This window comes from Anopheles funestus, chromosome 2RL, assembly GCF_943734845.2.
Source record: "Anopheles funestus chromosome 2RL, idAnoFuneDA-416_04, whole genome shotgun sequence".
Taxonomy (NCBI): Eukaryota; Metazoa; Arthropoda; class Insecta; order Diptera; family Culicidae; genus Anopheles; species Anopheles funestus.
The window spans coordinates 40,338,433-40,362,528 of record NC_064598.1 but is presented as its reverse complement, the minus strand read 5'-3'; the positions used below and the strand labels follow the sequence as shown (position 1 = coordinate 40,362,528).

At 41.2% G+C, this 24,096-nt stretch overlaps 6 protein-coding genes across 6 annotated transcripts; 1 reads left to right on the top strand and 5 right to left on the bottom strand.

The window, feature by feature from the left end:
* Positions 1-732: 732 nt before the first annotated feature.
* Positions 733-6,123, bottom strand: LOC125762992 (heterogeneous nuclear ribonucleoprotein 87F-like). The gene is made up of 4 exons (XM_049425669.1): positions 5,837-6,123; positions 4,549-5,023; positions 3,434-4,461; positions 733-2,749 (listed from the first exon to the last, which is right to left on the bottom strand). The coding sequence occupies exons 1-3, from the start codon at positions 5,894-5,896 to the stop codon at positions 3,911-3,913; spliced, it is 1,086 nt and encodes a 361-aa protein (XP_049281626.1). The 5' UTR covers positions 5,897-6,123; the 3' UTR covers positions 733-2,749; positions 3,434-3,910.
* Positions 6,124-6,697: 574 nt separating this feature from the next.
* On the bottom strand, positions 6,698-7,361 carry LOC125762995 (DNA-directed RNA polymerase I subunit RPA12). Its single transcript, XM_049425672.1, has 3 exons — positions 7,137-7,361; positions 6,857-7,073; positions 6,698-6,792 (listed from the first exon to the last, which is right to left on the bottom strand). The coding sequence occupies exons 1-3, from the start codon at positions 7,237-7,239 to the stop codon at positions 6,768-6,770; spliced, it is 345 nt and encodes a 114-aa protein (XP_049281629.1). The 5' UTR covers positions 7,240-7,361; the 3' UTR covers positions 6,698-6,767.
* A 2,202-nt stretch (positions 7,362-9,563) lies between these two features.
* LOC125762993 (uncharacterized) lies at positions 9,564-12,006 on the bottom strand. Its single transcript, XM_049425670.1, has 2 exons — positions 10,759-12,006; positions 9,564-10,599 (listed from the first exon to the last, which is right to left on the bottom strand). The coding sequence occupies exons 1-2, from the start codon at positions 11,658-11,660 to the stop codon at positions 10,596-10,598; spliced, it is 906 nt and encodes a 301-aa protein (XP_049281627.1). The 5' UTR covers positions 11,661-12,006; the 3' UTR covers positions 9,564-10,595.
* Positions 12,007-12,061: 55 nt separating this feature from the next.
* On the top strand, positions 12,062-14,026 carry LOC125762994 (uncharacterized). Its single transcript, XM_049425671.1, has 2 exons — positions 12,062-12,831; positions 12,991-14,026. Exons 1-2 carry the CDS (start codon positions 12,065-12,067, stop codon positions 12,992-12,994), a joined length of 771 nt encoding a protein of 256 aa, XP_049281628.1. The 5' UTR covers positions 12,062-12,064; the 3' UTR covers positions 12,995-14,026.
* A 2,510-nt stretch (positions 14,027-16,536) lies between these two features.
* LOC125762990 (proton-coupled amino acid transporter 3) lies at positions 16,537-18,782 on the bottom strand. The gene is made up of 2 exons (XM_049425666.1): positions 17,420-18,782; positions 16,537-17,318 (listed from the first exon to the last, which is right to left on the bottom strand). The coding sequence occupies exons 1-2, from the start codon at positions 18,432-18,434 to the stop codon at positions 16,783-16,785; spliced, it is 1,551 nt and encodes a 516-aa protein (XP_049281623.1). The 5' UTR covers positions 18,435-18,782; the 3' UTR covers positions 16,537-16,782.
* Positions 18,783-19,039: 257 nt separating this feature from the next.
* LOC125762989 (fatty-acid amide hydrolase 2-B-like) lies at positions 19,040-22,983 on the bottom strand. The gene is made up of 3 exons (XM_049425665.1): positions 21,686-22,983; positions 19,756-20,309; positions 19,040-19,664 (listed from the first exon to the last, which is right to left on the bottom strand). The coding sequence occupies exons 1-3, from the start codon at positions 22,416-22,418 to the stop codon at positions 19,392-19,394; spliced, it is 1,560 nt and encodes a 519-aa protein (XP_049281622.1). The 5' UTR covers positions 22,419-22,983; the 3' UTR covers positions 19,040-19,391.
* Positions 22,984-24,096: the final 1,113 nt, after the last annotated feature.

Below are 24,096 nucleotides of genomic sequence, written 5' to 3'. Positions count from 1 at the left end.
ATCCTCTTGCGATCCAGTGAAAAGGTAAAATCTAAAGGAAGCTAATTGAACGCATCTAAAAGTGAAACATATATAACTCAATACAGATATGATGGCACATTCTTTTAGCTGCACGTGACTGTACGTTAAAAATGTGCAAACTAACCACCATCGCCTGATAGAAGTGTCAAGCTGTTCTCTGTCGCGCATCGTCCTTTTTCCTTATATTAGGCGCTCAATCCTTCCCTCTCTACAACGGAAGCGGTTCTGCAGTTAAAAAAAGTTGGGAGCGCTAGCGATACTATCACGCTTTTACCAAGCCCTGCTTTGCTGCGGTGTTGATCATCATCCTGTGCTGGACTTTTTACGTGTTATCTGACGCCTCTTATGTGTGATACTGTGCACTTCTACCTGTGGAACCCTTTGTATTATAATTGCGCCGGAAACGAAGATACCTTTACCATAAACCCTCACTTCTTTTCTTTCTCACACACAATTCACACACACATACAAACGCAGGCACAACTATACATAAAGCTCGCTGAGAAATATCCTTCCGTGATCCTTCTTCTCACCACGAACATTACATATGCACCGTGCTGGCTCACTCTTGCTAGCTTAATGCTCAAAAAGTCAGCTTCTCAGTCAGTACCTTACTTAGCCTGTTTCTGAGGACTACCGTCTGGATACAACACAGTGCATTTATGACAAATTGTGACAAACTTCGAAATACTAATAAGATACGAACGAAACTGTACTCTTATCTAATTTATTTGTATTTTACTGCGACATGATCTTACGCTCAAAGTATGTTTCAAGTATTCTTCATTTTGTGTTCCCTAAATCCTCTCTCCTAGGAGGGATGTTGTGTATGTTATTACGGTTCTGTAACTATGTGTGTAAAGTTGCGAATTTCAAAACTTAAATAAACGGGTACTGGGTGGTTTTAGCAAGTCTTTGAACCTTCATGCTAACTTATTCAAGTGTTCATATAATGAATTAAAAGATTCCTCTATCATTTTTCGACTGTTAGTATTTTATCAGGTCGGCTGACATAATTTTACTCACTATCAACCATTGCGCACATATTATTATTATCGAATCAAGTCTACATTTTTCTCGTTTTGTCCAGCAGTGTCACAATAAGGATAGATAGAAATCATGTATGCATGTTGACCGTACAGGGACTAACTGACTTCCTACTAAGGTAGCTGAGATAAATGATAAAGGCTGGTTGCACAACCCAAATCTATAATCTTACCCCATTGCTTTTCTTTGTTTTTCTCTTGGTTTTTATATTACTAATCGAAAAATTTAATCGAAACAATCTAGTCCACTATATCATCTATTGCAACTGATGCTAAATGACTTAAAAGGATCCTTTCATACCACCTTATGAAGAAAAACATATATATTCTATATACAACACACACCACATTGTTTGAGACACTACAAAAGTTCAGTTCCGTGCTTGCGCCGTAGGCCTGCTTTATCTCCTCATTGCATGCAAAGTTCTCAAATTCCTAGTCATGTTAGTTTCCTGGACGATTTCGTTTGTTTTCTTTCTAGCAACCAAATTTGCCACTTCTTACATTCTTTCTTGCTTTGTAACTGAACTCTATTCTTTCTTATGATCTTATGTCTCTGCAACGTGGAAATTGGACTGTGACTGCAAATTCTGTCTGATCCAAAAAAAAAAACTAATATTTTGACTGTTTGTTTTGTGGATTAAAATTTGTGTGTGTTTATGCGGGATGCTATGTACCAAAACCAATCTTGCTAAAATTAACCTGGAAAATATAAAGCATACTTCGTATCGATCTTCTTGATCTCTAATCTATTTCGATTCCATACATCTATACATTTATAGTTAATAAATATAATATTACTTGCTATTTGTTTCATCGCAAACACAAGGGCTGTGTTACATACCGACAACTAAGGTAGCAGCGAGATCTTGAACGTTATATTGGTGTGTTATGTTTTAATAAGTTTTCCTATTCCGATACACGGGGATTTTCTTTATTATGGTTCACTTTGTTTTCGATTGGTTTATGCTGAGTCAAGTCAGTTGTTGTGGTGCACAGCAGATCAAACGCTAAAACGCGCAGAGACTTTTCATTGAAAATTGTTGTCTTTCTATTAGTGTCATAAAAAAAATCATAGAGCTGCGCCATTCTTTTTCTTTTCTGGAATTGTCCACTACTCACTCATCAGGTCTTGTAAAACCACCACTGCCCGTGACACGAGAATTAGAGGAAAGGGAACACAGACAAATTGCAAAACGTTACATCCTTTCAAATTCCGGTCTTTTTCCTACCACTGTCATACTAGGTCGATTTCTGCAGTGATGATGTGATTCATTTTACAAATCACACATTTGTATACGTTGAATTGTAGAAACCGCTCAAACTGACGAGGGAAGGGTTGCGCCTGATGTTGCTGGTTTATGCGATTAGTCTACAGAGCAAAGTGGAGCTGATCCTGGCAATTGAATGCAATAACCTTCTCCACTACTCAATATCTCGTGACTCTCCTTGATCTCGTGTGTGCGCTCCTGCACTCCTTCCTGTTGTTAATGTGCTGCTCGGTGGCCTATAGATTGTACCTCTTTTTTGCTTCTCTGCCTGCCATCGAAGCCCTTAACGGTAATGCCACTGTACTTTGTCACTGCCATAATACACTGATCCTGCCTGAGTACGCTTTTTCTCACTGTGACTGGTATGCAATGTACTGTTTTAGCTAGCTCATTTAAAACCTTGCTTTGTACCTAATAAGAATGAAGAAAAATACAAATGATTTTTACATTAGAGATAAGAGTCAAATATTCAGTCACGACGTGACAAAAGCTACCTAAAATCGTAGATCGGCTAAAATTTAAGAAACAAAATACTGAAATGGTGTAAAGTACAATGCATACAGGAAATGGGAAAAACAAATCTTACACTAGTGATCATTACACTAAGCGTGTATTCCTCCTGCAGTAGAATAACCAAACATCAAAAATAGCCAGCATTATTCATTCCACGATCGAGAAACAAATTTGATTTGCAGAATACCGATGATCGATCCCAACAATCAGGAGCATCAGTTACTGATATCAAATTTTGGGAAAAATACACAAATAATCTTGCTGATTCGTGTATTGAAACTTCCGCTATTTTCCTTAGCTTCATCTTAAAAATGTCCTTTAGCAAAATCACTAACTTATTCTACTAACAAAATTTGGACGATACATTGAAATATTTCGGTACATGGTAATGGTAATAAAGCACTTTATATTGAATAAGTACTTGATGATAAATATCAAAAAATAATTATTCAAAAGTAATGGAAAAATGGTCAACAAAAAATAATAATGAATGAACTATATGGAGTTGATTATTTTATAGTGAGGAACGATTAAATATATATAGTTTAACACTGGAAAGAATGGGAATATGAAAATATTTACCTTTGGATAGCTGTGCTGCATTATGGTGGTTCTGTGCTGTTGATAAGAAAGACACGATGGCACGCACAAAAACAATGTGCGAGAGCATTCCGTTAGCAACACATGCGGTCGACGGCGGGGCAACAACACTAAAACAATGTGTGGTGTGACATGCGGGCTGACATGACACGGTGAACAAACGAACGGTGGTGAAGGATAGTTCGAAACGATCGATATCGTGTTAATGCATTACCACACACTCGTCAAGTCGCAAAACATGGGGGGTAAAAGAAGTCGTTGATTCAACAAAAAAAAAGATGCGCAACGAAAGGTGGACAGGTGGATTTGATACGCAAGTGAGTAACGATCTTATACATTTTATCTTACGGGACATTCAATCTTCAAGCTCAAGATCCATACCTACGGCTAGTGCCGTATCTTCCGCTGCTCCCAGCACCTTGGTTGCCTGGAAACGCAAGTTAATCGGTTAGCTATCGACTAGTATGCGCCGTAATAACTACCGTCGGTACCGTAGGGTGCCGCTCGCTGGTTAAAATTGTTTCCGGCACGCACCGGGCCAGCATTATATCCCTGTTGGTAGTTGTTCCCGAATTCGTTTCCACCCCATCCACCACCACCACCGCCGCTGTTGCCACCCCAATTGCCACCGTTGTTGCCCCAGCCACCCTGACCTTGCGAACCGCACCCATTGTCCCATGGGTTTCCACCTCCGTTGTTCCAACTGTTTCCTCCGTTGTTGAAACCTCCATTGTTGAAACCACCACCATTGTTAAACCCACCGCTGTTCCAATCGTTTGTGGCACCACCGCGCTGGTTACCCCAGCCGCCACCACCACTACCACGCTGGCTGTTCCAGCCACCACCGCCACTGCCGCGTTGGTTGCCCCAGGCTCCGCCACCGCCACCACCACCGCCGCCACCACCACCACCAGTACGACCCATGTCATTCTTGTACCGGTCCATATCCTGCTTTGGCAGTGCTTTCTTTACATCCAGCAGCTTGTTCTGAATCGTGTGGCTTTTTTGCACTGAAAATTACCAAAGATTTTAAAATTTAGTTAATATTTAGTCATTCGGCGAAACATTTTGCCAAATTCAAGCTGCACAATACTTACAAATAATTTTGTCCACTGGGTCGTAATCATCGAACTCTACAAAACCAAAGCCTCGCTTTTTGCCATTGTCTTTATCTGTCACAATGCAGGCTGAAATGACGTTACCATACTTCGAGAAGTACTCGCGCAGATGTTCCTCATCGAAATCATCGCGCAGACCGCCAACAAACAGTTTCTTCACCGACGAGCCAGCTTCCGGGCGGTTGATATCCTGCCGTGGAACGGCACGCTTCGGCTCAACCACACGACCATCAATCTTATGCGGACGGCTCGCCTGTGCGTCATCAATCATATACGATTTCGAGTATGTAATGAAACCAAATCCGCGGCTACGTTTCGTCTTCGGATCCTTCATTACGACCACATCCACCACTTTGCCCCATTTTTCAAAATATGCCTTCAGCGTATCGTCCGTTGTACGGTAGTCCAGACCGCCGATGAACAGCTTGCGAAGATGTTCTGGCTCGCGAATTTCCTGAAATGAACATTTGAAAAGTTAATTAACAAATGAAACTTATAGTTTACATCTACCGATCGTTCTCTTTTCTCCAGTTCAAAAGGCATTCCCTAGTTGGGGTACAATCCACGATGAAGCAGGTAATTAGTTTATGTTCCATACATGCGCAGATTATTAGCGAAAAAATGCTTCAATAAACAGATATAGGTCAATTGATATGAATTATATTCGATGAAAATAAAGCCACATAGAATATGCGTAGTTTATTTCCACTAACAAATGAAGGCATAAATATCTCTAGATGTATGTATGGCTTCACTTACATACATGGAACCCCGAGAGGTACGATAAGAGCACTACGAGCATAGAATATTCGTGATCATTTTCATCCATTCCGTCGTGGCACATATAACATCTTACTTATTCGAGATTAATTTTTTTACAATATATCGCAACAACAACAATTAGTGTAGTAAAAACGTTAGAATATTATCAAATAAATAAAAAAAACCGAGCACAAAACCGCTAAAAGGAACGTTTTCCGATAGTGAAAAGTTAGATAGAGGTACACATTATGGAGACCGGCTTGTGTTTTTCATTCGGAAGTAGGCTGCACGCACACACCCATCATGAGCATCATGTTCATTAAATTCAATATGGCGTCGGCAGCAGATAAAATTCGCATCAGACGTACGTAGTCAAATATAAATCCAAAGCATTAAATACGCCCCACGGCTTAATATATGAAATAAACGTTTCTGCATCGATTGGTAGTGCTTCAATCATCTTTTGTTAAACAGATAATACAGATAAAATGAGCGCTTTACTTACATCATCATCGTTGCGGCCGTTCTGGTGATCGCCATTTTGTGGGTCCTGCTTTTCACTCATGATTCAATCGGTAAGTTTCCGCACCAGATTTAAACCAAATTCACTGCACACCACCGTTTAATCTGCCTACCAACAAGTACCTTAGCACAAAAGAAACAAAACTTTCGAATTTCGTGAGTTTTCACACTGATTAGTTGTATGTGGGAAAGCACTGCACACGAGAGCAACCGCACGCTACCAAGTTTTTTAGCAATTAAAATCAATGGATCGAAGCGCTGCCGTGCAAGTTGTTCGGTGTCATGACCAAGGTTGTTACATACATGGCGCTGACAAGCCAGTTGACATTTGACACAAGGGATTGATCTGTCAACAGAAAAAATATTGGTTTATTTTTCAAATTATCTACGTTGGTACAGAATCAAATAATTCATAAAAATGATTTATAAACATTCTGAGAATATGAGAACAAGAGCCTAGAGGTACGTCGACCGTCTTCGTACAATATGATAATTACATTGAAAGGGAAACTGAAAGAGAAACGAAATAGTCATAGAATACAGGGACTACAAAGTTGGTTACGGTGAAGATAGTCTGAACGAAGTTTTACTTTTCAGAAGTTATTCATGAAAATTAATTAATCAAATTAGGCAAAACATTTGTTTTCTTATTTTTCTATGGCCAATCAAGGATTGTAAGCCTTTTGTGTTGAAATATTATTGGAAAATATACAAATGGTACGACCCACTGCATCGCCCATTAATCATCTTAAACCATGTTCTGGTCCTGCAACAGTTTACTTCAAACCCATCTTTTACGTATTTCAATCAATAATATAAATGTTATAAGTTTTGGACCTTCCAGTTAGTGGTTAACGGCATTTGATCCGTCAATATATTTTTATTCTTAATACAACAATCCGCGGAACAAATAGCTACGAATTTTCCGACATTTTGTACCTAGAAAAGAACGTTGCACAATTAGATTAAATGATACTTTTGCGAAAGATTTTGTAAAACTTACTTGCACTTAGTACATGTGAAAAATACAGTTTGACCTTCATCCGCAGACCGAAGCTGTAAAGTAGCATACGACATCTGGTCGTTGCCACACATGGGACACTGCCTGTTAACAATCGGCCCCTCTGCTGCTTCTCCTTCACTGCGTTCTGCTTGGTCAGATTTTTTATTTTCATACGAATTGAAATGAATTGTATACTCTGTTTCCATCGTGCCAAAAGCTGAAAATTCACAAAACATGGGTTAGCATTCAATGAAAGATGTGCAGTTGCAATGCAATTTACCCGCAGCATCAAATCCACTTTGGCAGCTGTAGCAGGACACTTTATTCGTTAATTTGAGGGTTGGCAAAATGGTGCCACATTTGGGACAAAACCCTGGATCCATCGTAAGTTTTTCAGTTCACTTAAAACCTGTGATTTAGGACACTGTTTCAATAAAACGGGTGCAACAATAAAAGCCGCGTGTATGTTGACTCGATCTATTTGTTTACATGCGGAAAACTGACAATCGAGCGAAACGCAAATCACAAATAGCGCGGCGAAACCATGCGTACTCGATTATCCGTGCCTGTGATTTTTAAAAACCACAGTACAGTAATTACCCGAGATACGCGGATGATGCGTTCCAAAGAAATCCGCGTATCTCGAAAATCCGCGTATCTCGAATACTGGATGACATGTAGTTTATACCTCCTACTCAGGGATCCAATGTGTGCGCAAGAAGAAAAGGTATTTTTTAAAAACACAAAACGGTAAAAGATTTTTGTAGTCCCCCCCCTAAGGGTTTGCTGCAACCCTGACATATGGCACGGTAAGTTTTGGAACACTGTCGGGGGTGTTGGTCATGCGATGTGAAATATTTTTTGTAAATAAGATTTGTTTACCTTTTCAATTTTGGTAAACACGGGTGGTTTTAACACGGCTAGCCAAAAGCAACGGAACATAAAATGTGGAAATAGATTTGCAGGCATATATTTATGAGCGGAGGCATTTATTATCTCAAGTTGTATGGTCGAAAATCATAACTTTCTCTGCAAGGTAAGCAAAGTATTGAAATAAAAATAAGTGGCATGATTTTAACACATGCAATGTATTTTATTTCAGCATTTTCAGAACCCGAAGGGTGTAACACTTCGAAATATCTACAGAGAAAATGTGTGGCCTTTTGCAGCCCGGTTCAAACTACCTCGAGGTCTGGTACATCCGAGGCGATTAGTGGTCGTGAAGTTAGGAAATATTAGATCGTTAGGTGGAGAAGAAATAGTTCGTTGCCAATTTTTGCTTGCCGTTACATTGCAATCGTACATTGCAATCAAAACGATTCCGCACAGACCAGATGCTCGGTAGTAACCCGATAATTCAATTTATCATATATTTAATAAAATATAAAGACAAAGAAAGCATCCGGTAAACTATAAGTACCTACCAATCAATTTTTGTGATGCAACCAAATGATGACACAGGCTACTGAATTGAAAAACCGGAGGGCTTACCTAGAGGCCAAAGGCTATTACTCTCTTTCAATCAGAAAAGAGTTTGTTCCTACGATCAATGCCACAAAGTGAAACGCTGATAATATGTATGTCGGTAGTGTAGCATAAATGTTAAAAAAAATCATAGGCGAACTTATGTTTGCTCCGTATCAGTTTATGTTTTATGCTCATTTTGCACACTCACTACATTGCACTTTAAAGACTATTTTCGGACACCATGGCGTTGTGTTGCATTATAATAACGGAACTATACATTCCCTATAATGATGATCAGGTTTATGTACATTCCATTCAACGAAGGATAACGATGGAGAATGAAGTGATAAATATGATCCTTGTTAGGTTGAATAGTGTTCTTGGTGCATTCCAAGCAAGCGGCATAGTTTACAAACCAGTTATGTAATTGAAATACACATTGAATACCTATGCTAGTAAAACGGAGCATATACTGAACTGCAGAGTCAATACGTGTCGAAATCTTTTATGGGTAAGAAATGATTAGCGTTATGGTTAGTGCTTGTAAAAGCAATTTCGGCCGAATTGTTACTTATTTTAAAATGTAAAAGCAAGTTTTCTACAAGTGGCACTCAGTTTCAATTGTACAGTTTCATATTAACAGTAATCATTTTCTACAATTGTAAACTCGTCACAGCTATCACATGACGTCATAACGCATTCGTTACAACAGATCTCTTGAAGCTTGCCGTATCCATTTCGATCGATCAATCCGTACATATCTCTGGTAATTATGATTTTCGGTGAACCTCAGCAGTTCCACACAGCACCGAGATTTTTTAATTTACGGATTTTGACGAAACAGCAAATTGTCATTAAAACAAACTGCGAACACTGGTCGTGAGATCATTGTACGACCAGACGTCGGGAGTATTATGTACCCAAAACCTATAGTCTAGTTTTTACTTAATCAGCGGCAAGTGTCTCCTCACCTAACGTAAGGCGTCAATGTCTCCATCACTTCAGTAAGGGAAATCTCTTTTAGATTTCCAAATGATCGTTTGGACGATCAAGTGCCAGCCAAAAGTAAATGTAAACGCACCCCGAAAGTATGAGCATGACCCCCGATCCTATATTACACTTGCTGAAAAATCTTATAGAATGAAGAATGGTACAGATGAATGATACTATGTATAAAGTACATTTGCATAAGACATTCTTGCCCTGTACTGGTTTTTTACCTGTTCCATTCGAAGTGGTTTGCTCGTATGAACTCTTACAATACAATTTCAGTCGATATTTTCGAGTCATCGAGTAACCCTGAGATGGAAATGATTTTCCAAACCGATATCGCTTTTTCACCCGTACCGGGACGTGCTAATTATATGTACTCTTATATGTACCTGCTATATGTATGTGCGAATTATATGTACTTATATGTATGTGATTTGATGAGTGAACTTTTCCGCTGTTTGTTTCCGCTATCTCCTGAGAGAGGTCCCCTTATGAGTCGCTACCTAAAAGAGGAAAGATAAACTTAATTAATCATAATAGCTAAGTTGTAGATCGCTTGTGGTTTGTTTCGAGCCCTAGGGCTACTTATAAATATTTCAAACAAATCAGAATGAGATTCGTGCTAACTGTAAACTAATAAAACATCTTGTAACAATACTGACCTGGAATGTTTGTCGATCATTGATTGTGCGATCATCCGTGGTGTGGTTGGCTTTGGAGGCTGGATCGTACCGTATTACATCGTCATATTGTTACAGCTTTGGGTTCGCTAATCCCCTTTTCCTTAATCCGTTATCCGTTAATCCTTCGTGAACGTTTCGAACCAGACCAAATTATATTTGCGATGTTCGGCCTGCTACTTGATTACTGTAAGGATTCTTCATTTTGTTAATAAAATAGGTTTGATTGGGCCTCATACGGTCCGGTGAATTAAAAAATATACACACATGCAGCTAATGCCTTCGTGTGCAGTACCCTGTACAATGGATATAAAATAAAAGGAAAGAAATAAAAAAAAAGTAATGCCCCCGATCCTGTTAGTATATGATGGTCTATAGCAGACATCATATTCCAGCCAGCACCACGTGGAGGTAGGATACGGAGTTCCAAGATAGAGAACGTTTTACATTTAAAATTTAAAAATAATTAATACATCCTCTTCTTAGCATTAGCCAGCCAGCTTGAAAGAAATTATTGAATTAAAAATGTATTTGGAAGTAAAAATGAAAAAATTCGGAAAACTTACGCTTGATCCAGACCGATCTTGATGGCGTGCATATTACCTGATGAGTAAAAAGGAAAATAAATAAGTTACACAATTTTTACACTCTCATTAGTTTGTGAAAATCATTAACATATATCACAATTCGGCATGAACAACGTAAGGTGAGATAAGTTATTATACCATGATCGCTTTTAGATATTGGCTATCGAACACTTACGCAAAATCTTGAACAGCTTTGATGGCCTGCAACACACTCAGGAAGCTGTTCTGGTTCTGCCGTTTCATTTCATACTCGCGTATGTACTTAATCAGCACTCCTCGCTTTGTGCCTTTGGATCGAATAAAGGGCTTAACCCAGCGCCACAAATTTTCGATATTTTGTGTGTGCACAAAAGGATCGCTTGGGTCCACAAAATTTTGCGAGTGGTTTATGGTTTCGTGAATAAAACCGTGCTGATCAATACCATTATATGCACGCCAACCATCGGTCACGATCGTTGTACCGGGAGCCACATGCTGGTTGATGATCCGGTGTAATGTTGCAGCATCACGTTGCTCAACCAGCTCCAAAAAAATTTCTCGCGTTTCGCGACAGATGCCGCCAACCACCCAGACTTGGTTGTTGGCTGAGACGCGACCGCGATTGTATTTCCTTTTGGTGAGGACGGATTCGTCAATTTCGACGGTTAATCCATCCCCGCCAATTTGCCCCTGGCTGCATTCAAAATGTTCTGCGGTTACTTCCCGCAGAATTGAAAACCACTTCGCAATGGCACTCTTGCCTGCCCCACACTCGGCTGCAGCGCTGGATCGCTTCGTATCCCGCGACCATTCATACGTTATCTCTATCAACTTAGATAGAGATAAACGGGAATTTTTGAAAATGCTGTCCGTACGGACAGTACACTCCCACCCCGTGCAGCTCGATGTAGGCTTGCAAATCCACTTGCACGAATTTGCCTTCCTAGTTGTTTTCAGTTTCATCCGGCGATTGCACTTGTTGCACAATTGAACGGATGGTAAAATTTCCGCTTCCTGCAGCAACCGAACCAAACGCTGCTCGTCCTCAGTTATCTTTTTCAGCTCGGTCAAGCTTTTCACAGCGGCCAAAACTTCCATTATTATCACTTAATTTTCTCTTCCAAAACGCATCCAATTTTAATCTGTAAAGTGTATCCAATACCGTGGTATGTTTATACTAGACAGTGCTTTCGCGCCAATTCAATACATTTGTGTAAAACGTACGATATATTTGTATTATTCAGTTGGATAGTATAGGTACCTAAATTGGCGCGAAAGCACTGTCTAGTATAAACATACCACGGTATTGGATACACTTTACAGATTAAAATTGGATGCGTTTTGGAAGAGAAAATTAAGTGATAATAATGGAAGTTTTGGCCGCTGTGAAAAGCTTGACCGAGCTGAAAAAGATAACTGAGGACGAGCAGCGTTTGGTTCGGTTGCTGCAGGAAGCGGAAATTTTACCATCCTTTCAATTGTGCAACAAGTGCAATCGCCGGATGAAACTGAAAACAACTAGGAAGGCAAATTCGTGCAAGTGGATTTGCAAGCCTACATCGAGCTGCACGGGGTGGGAGTGTACTGTCCGTACGGACAGCATTTTCAAAAATTCCCGTTTATCTCTATCTAAGTTGATAGAGATAACGTATGAATGGTCGCGGGATACGAAGCGATCCAGCGCTGCAGCCGAGTGTGGGGCAGGCAAGAGTGCCATTGCGAAGTGGTTTTCAATTCTGCGGGAAGTAACCGCAGAACATTTTGAATGCAGCCAGGGGCAAATTGGCGGGGATGGATTAACCGTCGAAATTGACGAATCCGTCCTCACCAAAAGGAAATACAATCGCGGTCGCGTCTCAGCCAACAACCAAGTCTGGGTGGTTGGCGGCATCTGTCGCGAAACGCGAGAAATTTTTTTGGAGCTGGTTGAGCAACGTGATGCTGCAACATTACACCGGATCATCAACCAGCATGTGGCTCCCGGTACAACGATCGTGACCGATGGTTGGCGTGCATATAATGGTATTGATCAGCACGGTTTTATTCACGAAACCATAAACCACTCGCAAAATTTTGTGGACCCAAGCGATCCTTTTGTGCACACACAAAATATCGAAAATTTGTGGCGCTGGGTTAAGCCCTTTATTCGATCCAAAGGCACAAAGCGAGGAGTGCTGATTAAGTACATACGCGAGTATGAAATGAAACGGCAGAACCAGAACAGCTTCCTGAGTGTGTTGCAGGCCATCAAAGCTGTTCAAGATTTTGCGTAAGTGTTCGATAGCCAATATCTAAAAGCGATCATGGTATAATAACTTATCTCACCTTACGTTGTTCATGCCGAATTGTGATATATGTTAATGATTTTCACAAACTAATGAGAGTGTAAAAATTGTGTAACTTATTTATTTTCCTTTTTACTCATCAGGTAATATGCACGCCATCAAGATCGGTCTGGATCAAGCGTAAGTTTTCCGAATTTTTTCATTTTTACTTCCAAATACATTTTTAATTCAATAATTTCTTTCAAGCTGGCTGGCTAATGCTAAGAAGAGGATGTATTAATTATTTTTAAATTTTAAATGTAAAACGTTCTCTATCTTGGAACTCCGTATCCTACCTCCACGTGGTGCTGGCTGGAATATGATGTCTGCTATAGACCATCATATACTAACAGGATCGGGGGCATTACTTTTTTTTTATTTCTTTCCTTTTATTTTATATCCATTGTACAGGGTACTGCACACGAAGGCATTAGCTGCATGTGTGTATATTTTTTAATTCACCGGACCGTATGAGGCCCAATCAAACCTATTTTATTAACAAAATGAAGAATCCTTACAGTAATCAAGTAGCAGGCCGAACATCGCAAATATAATTTGGTCTGGTTCGAAACGTTCACGAAGGATTAACGGATAACGGATTAAGGAAAAGGGGATTAGCGAACCCAAAGCTGTAACAATATGACGATGTAATACGGTACGATCCAGCCTCCAAAGCCAACCACACCACGGATGATCGCACAATCAATGATCGACAAACATTCCAGGTCAGTATTGTTACAAGATGTTTTATTAGTTTACAGTTAGCACGAATCTCATTCTGATTTGTTTGAAATATTTATAAGTAGCCCTAGGGCTCGAAACAAACCACAAGCGATCTACAACTTAGCTATTATGATTAATTAAGTTTATCTTTCCTCTTTTAGGTAGCGACTCATAAGGGGACCTCTCTCAGGAGATAGCGGAAACAAACAGCGGAAAAGTTCACTCATCAAATCACATACATATAAGTACATATAATTCGCACATACATATAGCAGGTACATATAAGAGTACATATAATTAGCACGTCCCGGTACGGGTGAAAAAGCGATATCGGTTTGGAAAATCATTTCCATCTCAGGGTTACTCGATGACTCGAAAATATCGACTGAAATTGTATTGTAAGAGTTCATACGAGCAAACCACTTCGAATGGAACAGGTAAAAAACCAGTACAGGGCAAGAATGTCTTATGCAAATGTACTTTATACATAGTATCATTCATCTGTACCATTCTTCATTCTATAAGATTTTTCAGCAAGTGTAATATAGGATCGGGGGTCATGCTCATACTTTCGGGGTGCGTTTACATTTACTTTTGGCTGGCACTTGATCGTCCAAACGATCATTTGGAAATCTAAAAGAGATTTCCCTTACTGAAGTGATGGAGACATTGACGCCTTACGTTAGGTGAGGAGACACTTGCCGCTGATTAAGTAAAAACTAGACTATAGGTTTTGGGTACATAATACTCCCGACGTCTGGTCGTACAATGATCTCACGACCAGTGTTCGCAGTTTGTTTTAATGACAATTTGCTGTTTCGTCAAAATCCGTAAATTAAAAAATCTCGGTGCTGTGTGGAACTGCTGAGGTTCACCGAAAATCATAATTACCAGAGATATGTACGGATTGATCGATCGAAATGGATACGGCAAGCTTCAAGAGATCTGTTGTAACGAATGCGTTATGACGTCATGTGATAGCTGTGACGAGTTTACAATTGTAGAAAATGATTACTGTTAATATGAAACTGTACAATTGAAACTGAGTGCCACTTGTAGAAAACTTGCTTTTACATTTTAAAATAAGTAACAATTCGGCCGAAATTGCTTTTACAAGCACTAACCATAACGCTAATCATTTCTTACCCATAAAAGATTTCGACACGTATTGACTCTGCAGTTCAGTATATGCTCCGTTTTACTAGCATAGGTATTCAATGTGTATTTCAATTACATAACTGGTTTGTAAACTATGCCGCTTGCTTGGAATGCACCAAGAACACTATTCAACCTAACAAGGATCATATTTATCACTTCATTCTCCATCGTTATCCTTCGTTGAATGGAATGTACATAAACCTGATCATCATTATAGGGAATGTATAGTTCCGTTATTATAATGCAACACAACGCCATGGTGTCCGAAAATAGTCTTTAAAGTGCAATGTAGTGAGTGTGCAAAATGAGCATAAAACATAAACTGATACGGAGCAAACATAAGTTCGCCTATGATTTTTTTTAACATTTATGCTACACTACCGACATACATATTATCAGCGTTTCACTTTGTGGCATTGATCGTAGGAACAAACTCTTTTCTGATTGAAAGAGAGTAATAGCCTTTGGCCTCTAGGTAAGCCCTCCGGTTTTTCAATTCAGTAGCCTGTGTCATCATTTGGTTGCATCACAAAAATTGATTGGTAGGTACTTATAGTTTACCGGATGCTTTCTTTGTCTTTATATTTTATTAAATATATGATAAATTGAATTATCGGGTTACTACCGAGCATCTGGTCTGTGCGGAATCGTTTTGATTGCAATGTACGATTGCAATGTAACGGCAAGCAAAAATTGGCAACGAACTATTTCTTCTCCACCTAACGATCTAATATTTCCTAACTTCACGACCACTAATCGCCTCGGATGTACCAGACCTCGAGGTAGTTTGAACCGGGCTGCAAAAGGCCACACATTTTCTCTGTAGATATTTCGAAGTGTTACACCCTTCGGGTTCTGAAAATGCTGAAATAAAATACATTGCATGTGTTAAAATCATGCCACTTATTTTTATTTCAATACTTTGCTTACCTTGCAGAGAAAGTTATGATTTTCGACCATACAACTTGAGATAATAAATGCCTCCGCTCATAAATATATGCCTGCAAATCTATTTCCACATTTTATGTTCCGTTGCTTTTGGCTAGCCGTGTTAAAACCACCCGTGTTTACCAAAATTGAAAAGGTAAACAAATCTTATTTACAAAAAATATTTCACATCGCATGACCAACACCCCCGACAGTGTTCCAAAACTTACCGTGCCATATGTCAGGGTTGCAGCAAACCCTTAGGGGGGGGACTACAAAAATCTTTTACCCACAAAACAGACCGTTATTTAATCATATTTAACACGTTCAACGATTTAAAATATACGGCCTGGCCGTTGTTAGGTGAAATAAAAAAACACGTTCAACGCCGTGTCAAAAAATGCAATAAATCTACGGCGATGAATGTGTTAAACATAATTTTCAATAACATTTGATTCATTATGCATGGAACGAAAAATTATTTTATTGATGTAATAAAAGTTTACAAATAACTAAATTCATAAAGGAACGAATAAAATATAACTATAAAACATAAAGTATAAAGTATAAGTTATAAACTCCTCTTTCTGTCAAATTTTAAAAACCGCGTATCTCCGAATCCGCGTATGTCGAGAACCGCGTAACTCGGATATTTACTGTAGATGACAGTTTTGAATAATGGACGTTTTTAATTTGGTTCCAAACAATTTTGTATTTTCATTGAAGAACTACAGCACACATCTTTTCAAGGATAGTTTAATTATTCAGCTGAAAAATATCCATCCGGGATACGCGAGGATATTAAAATAACAACATTTAAGAGTATGCATTCAATGTGGCAAATTAAATATGCCACGCAAATGTTATCATTTTATTAACTCAAAATAATAGTTTAGATTGATATTTTCACTCCTACCACAGTCACAAGCTTTTACCTCCATCTGCTGAATGGGATGGAGTTATTCTTGTTGCAAAAGTTTGCATTTTCGCCTCTTCAAAATCATTATACAGATAATGGTGGTTATAATAATCGCATTCTACTAGAAATGTGCTTTTTTATTTGGCGAAATGTACATTGCAGTAATTGCTCATCGTCGCCAAGCACTGAGACATGAAAACCACAGCTGCGTTTCTCGTATGTCGAACATGTTGTAGTACGTAGATGCCAATGTTGCTGCTATCCCAAACACAATTACCGATCCCGCCAGAATGCAATCACTGTACATGAAGTGGCATATCTGCTTACAGCGAATAGCCACCAGTTCAATCCATTTGTTACAATTGTCTCGTATTTTCGCCATGGACAATGTCGATCCTTGCGATCCAATTGAACCGTACCAGCTGCGCCGTGAGTCACCGATTGTTTCGATGTCCGAATCTTCCAAATGATCGTCCGACATCTGTGAGGATTCGGTTGAGTACGATCGTTTCAGCTCCTGGCTGTAGATTTTCTCCAGCTCCAGCATGCGTTGGTAAAACAGCGGAGGTAGAATGAAGATGAGCGGCCCTGTTAATGTGCCTCCGATGATTCCCATTACCAAATCGAACCGGGGTAAAATTTCTGCTATTAATACACCCAACCATACGAGCGTCGATCTTATAATGCATCTTTTGATGGTAAAATCTGTAACAAGCAACAGCATGTGTTCAAAAAAAAAACATGTTCAAGGCCAAAGTTAAACAAGCAAAAATGTAAGTAGACAAATGTAGTATTTTTTCCATTACCTCTTGAAGCTCCGAGCAGATCTTCGATGTGTTGAAATAATGCTGAATTACCTACGGCGCTGGATAGACACAGTTGTAAAGTTACCAACAGAATCGTCAGGTAAAGTGACCAGCTTCGGGGTAAAATCTGCAGCACGTTGTTGGTAGCATCCATTCCGTACCGATAGGCCGTCAGGAAGGTAGTGATCATGGACAGTGTGCAAGTGGTCAAGATGCCAAATAGTACCGCCTTTCCGATTTGTCGCTTGTGTTGCATGTCCACCTGTATCGTCAGCAACATTGGATGAATATCGAACTGAAACGCTATTATGCCGTACGCTTTTAATAGCTGCACGAATGGTGGCAATCCGAGCGTAATATCCTTGAACGGTGTGAAACTTCCCGACCGATCCTCCCCGATCGAGATCCACGTAAGTATGGCCACACTGCTACAAACAACCACCGATATGCTAGCGAGAGTTCGCATATTTTTTGGACTACCGAGCCACATAATCGGACAAAGAAACAGACCAATTATTAACAGCCAGTAGCAGAATGATATCTCAAACGAGCCCCCACTGACCCGTGACCCAAGCAGCTGCAGGTTCTGTGCGGCTACTAGTAAGTTCGGAATTCCACCTCCGAACACTGTCAAATCCAGCAGCACCGTCACGAACACGCTCATCCGTCTGCCGTAGGTAAACTCCGCGATCGCTGCATATGGATATCGATTTTTAGCCACTATCGATGGATCCAACTTTTCGGCAATGGTCCAGCAACGCCCCAGCACGACCGCCGTGTAGATTTGCAGTGTAATCACGAACAGTACCAACGGTGCGCCGTACAATCCACAGGAAATGATCGACTTTGGTAGGGCTACGATAGGAAACACACCGAACAGATCGACCACACAGAGCGTGGCAAAGAAGAGGGACAGCTTCCGTGTTGTATTGAGACCACCACCACCACCACCAAAAATCCGTTCCCGCTGGCGATGCAGTAACTGGTCCGAGGAGCTATAACTCTGGAAGGCCATGACTAGAATGCACCGGCGTCAAAGACAACACTGCAGTTCCATAATCCTGAATGCACAACCCAAAAAAAACACAGACACCTGCCCCGATTCTCCTTTCCACCGTTCAAGAGATGACTGATTCAGTTCCGCCGTGTGGATTTTGCACCTAAACTAAATTCACCAAGAAATTGCATCCAAACCGGCCACACAGGTTGGCTGTACGTATCTACACCGAATGACTGTCGGTAACATTGCAAAGGGTCGCTGCACGATGGTTTCCCCATCAATGGAACGGAAAGGAATCCTTACAAAATCCTCACCATATCCCCAACCGGGACGATGACTAAAGACAAACAGACAAACAGAGAGACAAGGTAAGGTTTTACATTGAGGCAGGTTGCAATAGTACGAGCGCGTCGGAACCGGTTTGAAAAAACCACTGTAACGAACCAATTTGAGCATAAGAAACATTGCCGTGAATTAAGAAATAAGCATATTTAATGCATAAATTAATAAATTACTCATACCTTAATAAATTTTGTAAAAGTAAGTGACTTGTCAGGAAATAAAACACTGATTACAAGTTTAGTTTAGGAAACAAAATAAAAAAACACTTACCAACACGCTTAAGGTAAATGTTTCTTCAATTCCGTAATAAGTAATAGTTTTATTTGACTGACAAAAACACCACTATTTCGGTACTAACTTTGGCACAGTAGACAACCAGCAACACACTCTGTGTGCTTTTACGCATGCACGTCATTAATGGCCACACTCAAAACAAAAAAATAACAAAAAAGCTGAAATGTTCCGGTCGAAAGCAGGCACACGGTATCGGATGTCATTTCTTCATTCGTTCGTTGGTTCCTCATTCTCTTACAGTCAGAATACACGCGGACATATCTCGACCTTTTTTCACTATAACACCTGCACCTAAGTCTAATGTACAGCCTGCAGTATGTGTTCTGCTTTTGGTGACTATTTTGGTGACTGCCAGCCACCGAATGCCTTTTCTAGCTCCTGAGCTACCGCTAAGCACAATCGATCCTGGTTTGGTCCAGCCACCACCTGTATACCGACTGGCAATCCATCCCGATTAAATCCGAGTGGTACTTGTGTTGAAGGAAATCCAAGCGCATTGATGATCATCGTGTACATAAAACCTGTGACGTGACCAAAGGATTCCCAGTGGCGCAGGGCTGGCTTCGGGAAGGATGGCATCAGAAATACACCGTCTGTTCCAAGTTTGTTCTGTGCGAAACACAAGCAAGAGGGAGAAAAAAGTAAGAAATTAGCTAACTTCATTCTGGATCACTTACGTCCCCCGACCTTGACCACTCACCGTGAATTCTTGCTTCAGTTCATCCCCCATTCGAAGATATCGGGCGCGGTCCTTCTCGCTAACGGTAGCTTTTGAGGCAGACAGCAGATACATGAAGATCGTCGCGAAAGTATGTTCCGATTGGCGCAATACCACCTTTACCAATTCCCAGAACAGATTAGGATGTTTAGTCGCAAAGACACTCGGTACATCCTTGAGCGTTTGTAATGCGGTCGACGCTATCTGCATACTGTCACAGAAGTACCGGAAATTCAGCGGTTCCGTGTATGTTCCCTTGTTCTGGAAGTATTTCAATGCGCTGCGCAATGATTCCCGTATTTCCGGTGCAATCGGTACGGCATTAACGGTTAAATCCAGCTTTTGTGGGTAATAAATCTTTAGCTTGTCCACATCGATCGATTCATTTAGTCGAAGTTTCGTTGCATTCGGACCGCTCATGATCTCGAGCAGCAGTGGTAGATCCTTGGCATAGCGACACATTGGCCCGAGCGAAAGGTATTGGTCGAAGTGAGCATCGGCACAGACGGGCATGTGTCCCTTAATCGATACAATTCCTGAAGGGGAGAGAAGTTGTAAAATGTAAAATCAAATAATAAATAATGTTGACGATAAGAACGTTTGTACGATCAATGATCATGTTTGTAATAGGAAGGATTTGGATATTTTGATATTTTTTATTGTATTGTTTCTGCAAGGTAGGGTTGACCTGCATAATTGCCACCAATCTCTCCAATCAATATAACCCACCAAGCACGTAATAGGCTAACAAGCTTTTGTTTGTGATGGTGTTTGCATATTAAAAACAAGGGGAAACAGCGCTAGATTTCAAACGCTCAAAAACCTCCATATTATAAGCCTCCATCAATCACCATTTCATACGACTAACCCACTTCCATGGCTGTGCGATAAATATTGCCATCACAGGAATTACACCTCACAGGGACGAAACCACCACGTTGCAATTGTACGCCATCATGCATGCAATCACGCATGCACAAACGCTCTGTCCATTGTGCAAATTGCCGAGACACTATCAAAAACCATGGTCTTTCTTTTGAGGTAAATAATAGTCATAGAAAATCATAGCATTTAATCGGCCAGTGGGTGACTACCTGCGTAAGCGTCATGCTGTTGTCGATACCATGGTTTAAGTATCGTCGTTATCTACCATGGAAATTAGTATCTGACTGATAGTGATACATACGTTGAACATTCACACGGTGAATTAACTTCATTGCAGCTTGTATCAAAATTGCATCACTTTTTTGATAAAATCGCCATGATACCTGACGTGGCCGCTAACCAAAAAAGGGTGATTCAGGGAGGGGGAGAAAGAGTCATCACCACTGGAAGCTACTTGCTGGAGCACAAAGTGATTTTATTTCCGCATTTTTCTCGACAAAACTCTAAACCATTTGGCCGATACCACCGCATCGGACTGGTAATTGTAAACGCAATAAATAAGCCTTTCATTAGCATAGTCGTCGGTCTAGGCTATTTCTACACTTAAATGCGTCAATCGAATTACCCCAGTACTCGACAATCCGTTCCGCCTCAGTGGCCCGGTTCTCTGATTTTAAATCGAATCTATTCTATATTCGGAATGCTTTAAAGCGTACAAGCTTCTCGTGACTTACATTCCGTCCTGTTGCATAGTAACGAGCAAAAAAGGGCAAACTGGAGGCAAGGTGTATCTCGCCGGGGTGTATCCGGGTTCACATGGGATCAGAAACTTTTTTTTATGTGAAAAACATTCATTTCGACCGCTGCTGGTTTCGTACGATAACACATTCGTACGATGTGGTACAGTGAGTCAAAAACAGTGAGTAATGCATGCACGGCGTCTTATCAGTTCCAAATGACCCGCACAAGATAATCACCCTGTTTCCGATAACATACCGCCGGGTTGCCATTGAATCGAATGCCTTACCTGCCGATGGTTTGTGTCCGAAAATGCCACAGAACAGTGCTGGAATACGAATCGATCCACCGAGATCACTTCCGACACCGCACACCGATGCACCAGCACCGATCAGTGCACCTTCGCCACCGGACGAACCGGCCGAGGTACGGCGCGGATCGTATGGATTCACCGTCCTGCCGGTCACATTGTTGTACGATTCGAACGCCATACAGTATTCGGGCGTGTTGGACACAAGCAATGGAATGGCGCCCGCCTTTCGCAAGTATCCGACCGCTACACCATCCTCGTCGGCCGTCAAGTTTTGACGTCGCACAACACCGCCACTGAGGGAAAGTCCCTTAACCGAACAGCTTTCCTTCACCGTGATCGGTACACCGAGCAGTGGGCGCGTTGTGGCCAATACCTTCAGTGCCTGTTCGTCTCCCCCGCACGCTGCCACTTGCTCATCCGCTTCCGTTGCCTCAGCGAGAGCAGCCTCGAAACGTTCTTCAACGACCGCATTTATGAGCGGGTTCACTTCGCGAATTCGTAATACGTACGCACGCACAACATTCACCGAGCGAACCTGACGCTGACGTATCCTTTCCGCTAGTTCCGTAGCCGGTACCCGCAGGAGATCGTTTTGAATCGCCGGAAATGGTTCCGTACGGGGAGGACCACCGAACCACGCCAAGATCGGTTCGAGCACTAGATTGATCACGCGGAGGATCAGCGCAACTAGCTTCAGTAACAGCTCCATCGCGACTACTAGCACAGGGGGTGCGCAGTTGCGTTTCGATGATGATTACTATACCGGCAAAACCACCGACCTGACCTGACACGTCTGGTGTAAGGTTTACAGCAGCCGCGTCACTGTGACGATGGAGAAATAAAATTGCACATGCACTTACGTACACTAAACTTCCTTCTCTTCGCTCTCCCTCTCTCTCTCTCTCTCTTTCACACACACAAGAATCCACTTATCTTCCTGTTGGGCGGAACCCGCTAAACTCGATATATTCTAACGGGGATTGCTATCTAGCGGAACAGTAACTTACACCCCGGAGATTTACTTAGATCACGACTACAAACCCACCACCACCACGGCTCGAAGGGAACACACGCTTTGAAACGTTGCAATTCTAATGATTCGGTAGCAACCGTTTGCAGAAAGGTCAAAAAACGACACCCGATTCACTTCCTTTCTGGGACGGCCCCGGTTTACTTAGTGCGACTGTTGTTCACCTCGTACCAAGTGTAGTAGCGAACGAACTTCACTAGCAAAGGGCTGAAATGAAATTGAAACACATCGACCCTCGGACCATTGGCGGACCGTGCGTTGGCACAGAGCGAACCTTATCTATCGGTCACAGTGTATCAGCGTATCAACTACAAACTCATAAATCCGGCAGCGCAGCATTCCGTCACTTTCTTCCGAAAACCACATTCGGGAACTTATCAGTAGTAACCGATAAACGTTGGGGGGGTGTTGGTACGCATCGGTGATAAGTCGCAATCGCAAGCTGAACTTTGATTAACTACATTACACTAGGCGCGTAGATCGAATCATGCTGGCGGTGAAAAGGTCACAAGAATCTGAATGAGTAACGAAGGCGTTAATTACTGCTTTTTCTGGTCATATTACAGATATAAACTAAATGAAACTGTTATACTGTTATATTATATTTTCCAATGGTTCACTTCATAGTTTGAATGTTTGAATGGCGCCTTCTTCTTCTTCTTCTTGGCTTAACGACCTTACAGGTCACGCCGGCCATTTCTGGCTTACTAGACTTATTTTTACCACGTAGCTGGATAGTCAGTCCTTGCTACGGGGGGACGGTCCGGATGGGATTTGAACCCGGTCCGGCCGTGTGGACTGGCGCCGTTTATCACATGCACCACCGGGCCGCCCCAAATGGCGCCTTACATTATGCAATTAAATACATTGTGGTCTCCTTTGTCTTGCTATATTCGTCCATACCTGGCTAGTTAGTCAAACTTACGAATGAATTTTCCGGAGACTGTTTGCTACTGTCATATGAAGATCGCCACCACAGAATCATCGAGCGGCTCCAAACGAGGAGGAACAATTGATGATTTTTTTAAAATGACAATCTACTTTTAGGCGCTTGTGAAGTCAAATAATTACAAGTCGTTCAGTGACGAATCAAGCTTCCCGGGGGTCCCAAGCGGAGTGGTAGTCGGGGATCCAAAAACTAAAGAGGATCTCACTGACGACAGAGTTACATGACATTGATTCAGCAATGTGCCTATAAATTTCATTGCGGGGTTGCCCGTTTTCTTTTCCGCATTAACGTATTGGTCCCGTGACGGATGGGGCTCCTTGACCGACGAATTATTACACATCAATTACAGCAAAAAACAGTTGGAAAAGTACAAACACAAAGCAGCCTCAAACTACTCGACGATCGCAG

Excerpts from the sequence above, each read along its gene's own strand:
- LOC125762990 (XM_049425666.1), bottom strand. The coding sequence starts at position 18,434 with ATGGCCTTCCAGAGTTATAGCTCCTCGGACCAGTTACTGCATCGCCAG. Across the intron at positions 17,319-17,419 it reads TCTGCTCGGAGCTTCAAGAG|ATTTTACCATCAAAAGATGC; the intron begins GTAATGGAAAAA and ends TGCTTGTTACAG.
- LOC125762994 (XM_049425671.1), top strand. The coding sequence starts at position 12,065 with ATGAAACTGAAAACAACTAGGAAGGCAAATTCGTGCAAGTGGATTTGC.
- LOC125762993 (XM_049425670.1), bottom strand. The coding sequence starts at position 11,660 with ATGGAAGTTTTGGCCGCTGTGAAAAGCTTGACCGAGCTGAAAAAGATA.
- LOC125762992 (XM_049425669.1), bottom strand. The coding sequence starts at position 5,896 with ATGAGTGAAAAGCAGGACCCACAAAATGGCGATCACCAGAACGGCCGC. Across the intron at positions 5,024-5,836 it reads ACGGCCGCAACGATGATGAT|GAAATTCGCGAGCCAGAACA; the intron begins GTAAGTAAAGCG and ends TGTTCATTTCAG. Across the intron at positions 4,462-4,548 it reads CCCAGTGGACAAAATTATTT|TGCAAAAAAGCCACACGATT; the intron begins GTAAGTATTGTG and ends GGTAATTTTCAG.
- LOC125762995 (XM_049425672.1), bottom strand. The coding sequence starts at position 7,239 with ATGGATCCAGGGTTTTGTCCCAAATGTGGCACCATTTTGCCAACCCTC. Across the intron at positions 7,074-7,136 it reads AAGTGGATTTGATGCTGCGG|CTTTTGGCACGATGGAAACA; the intron begins GTAAATTGCATT and ends GTGAATTTTCAG. Across the intron at positions 6,793-6,856 it reads TTCACATGTACTAAGTGCAA|GTACAAAATGTCGGAAAATT; the intron begins GTAAGTTTTACA and ends GTTCTTTTCTAG.
- LOC125762989 (XM_049425665.1), bottom strand. The coding sequence starts at position 22,418 with ATGGAGCTGTTACTGAAGCTAGTTGCGCTGATCCTCCGCGTGATCAAT. Across the intron at positions 20,310-21,685 it reads CGGACACAAACCATCGGCAG|GAATTGTATCGATTAAGGGA; the intron begins GTAAGGCATTCG and ends TCTCCCCTTCAG. Across the intron at positions 19,665-19,755 it reads AACTGAAGCAAGAATTCACG|AACAAACTTGGAACAGACGG; the intron begins GTGAGTGGTCAA and ends TGTTTCGCACAG.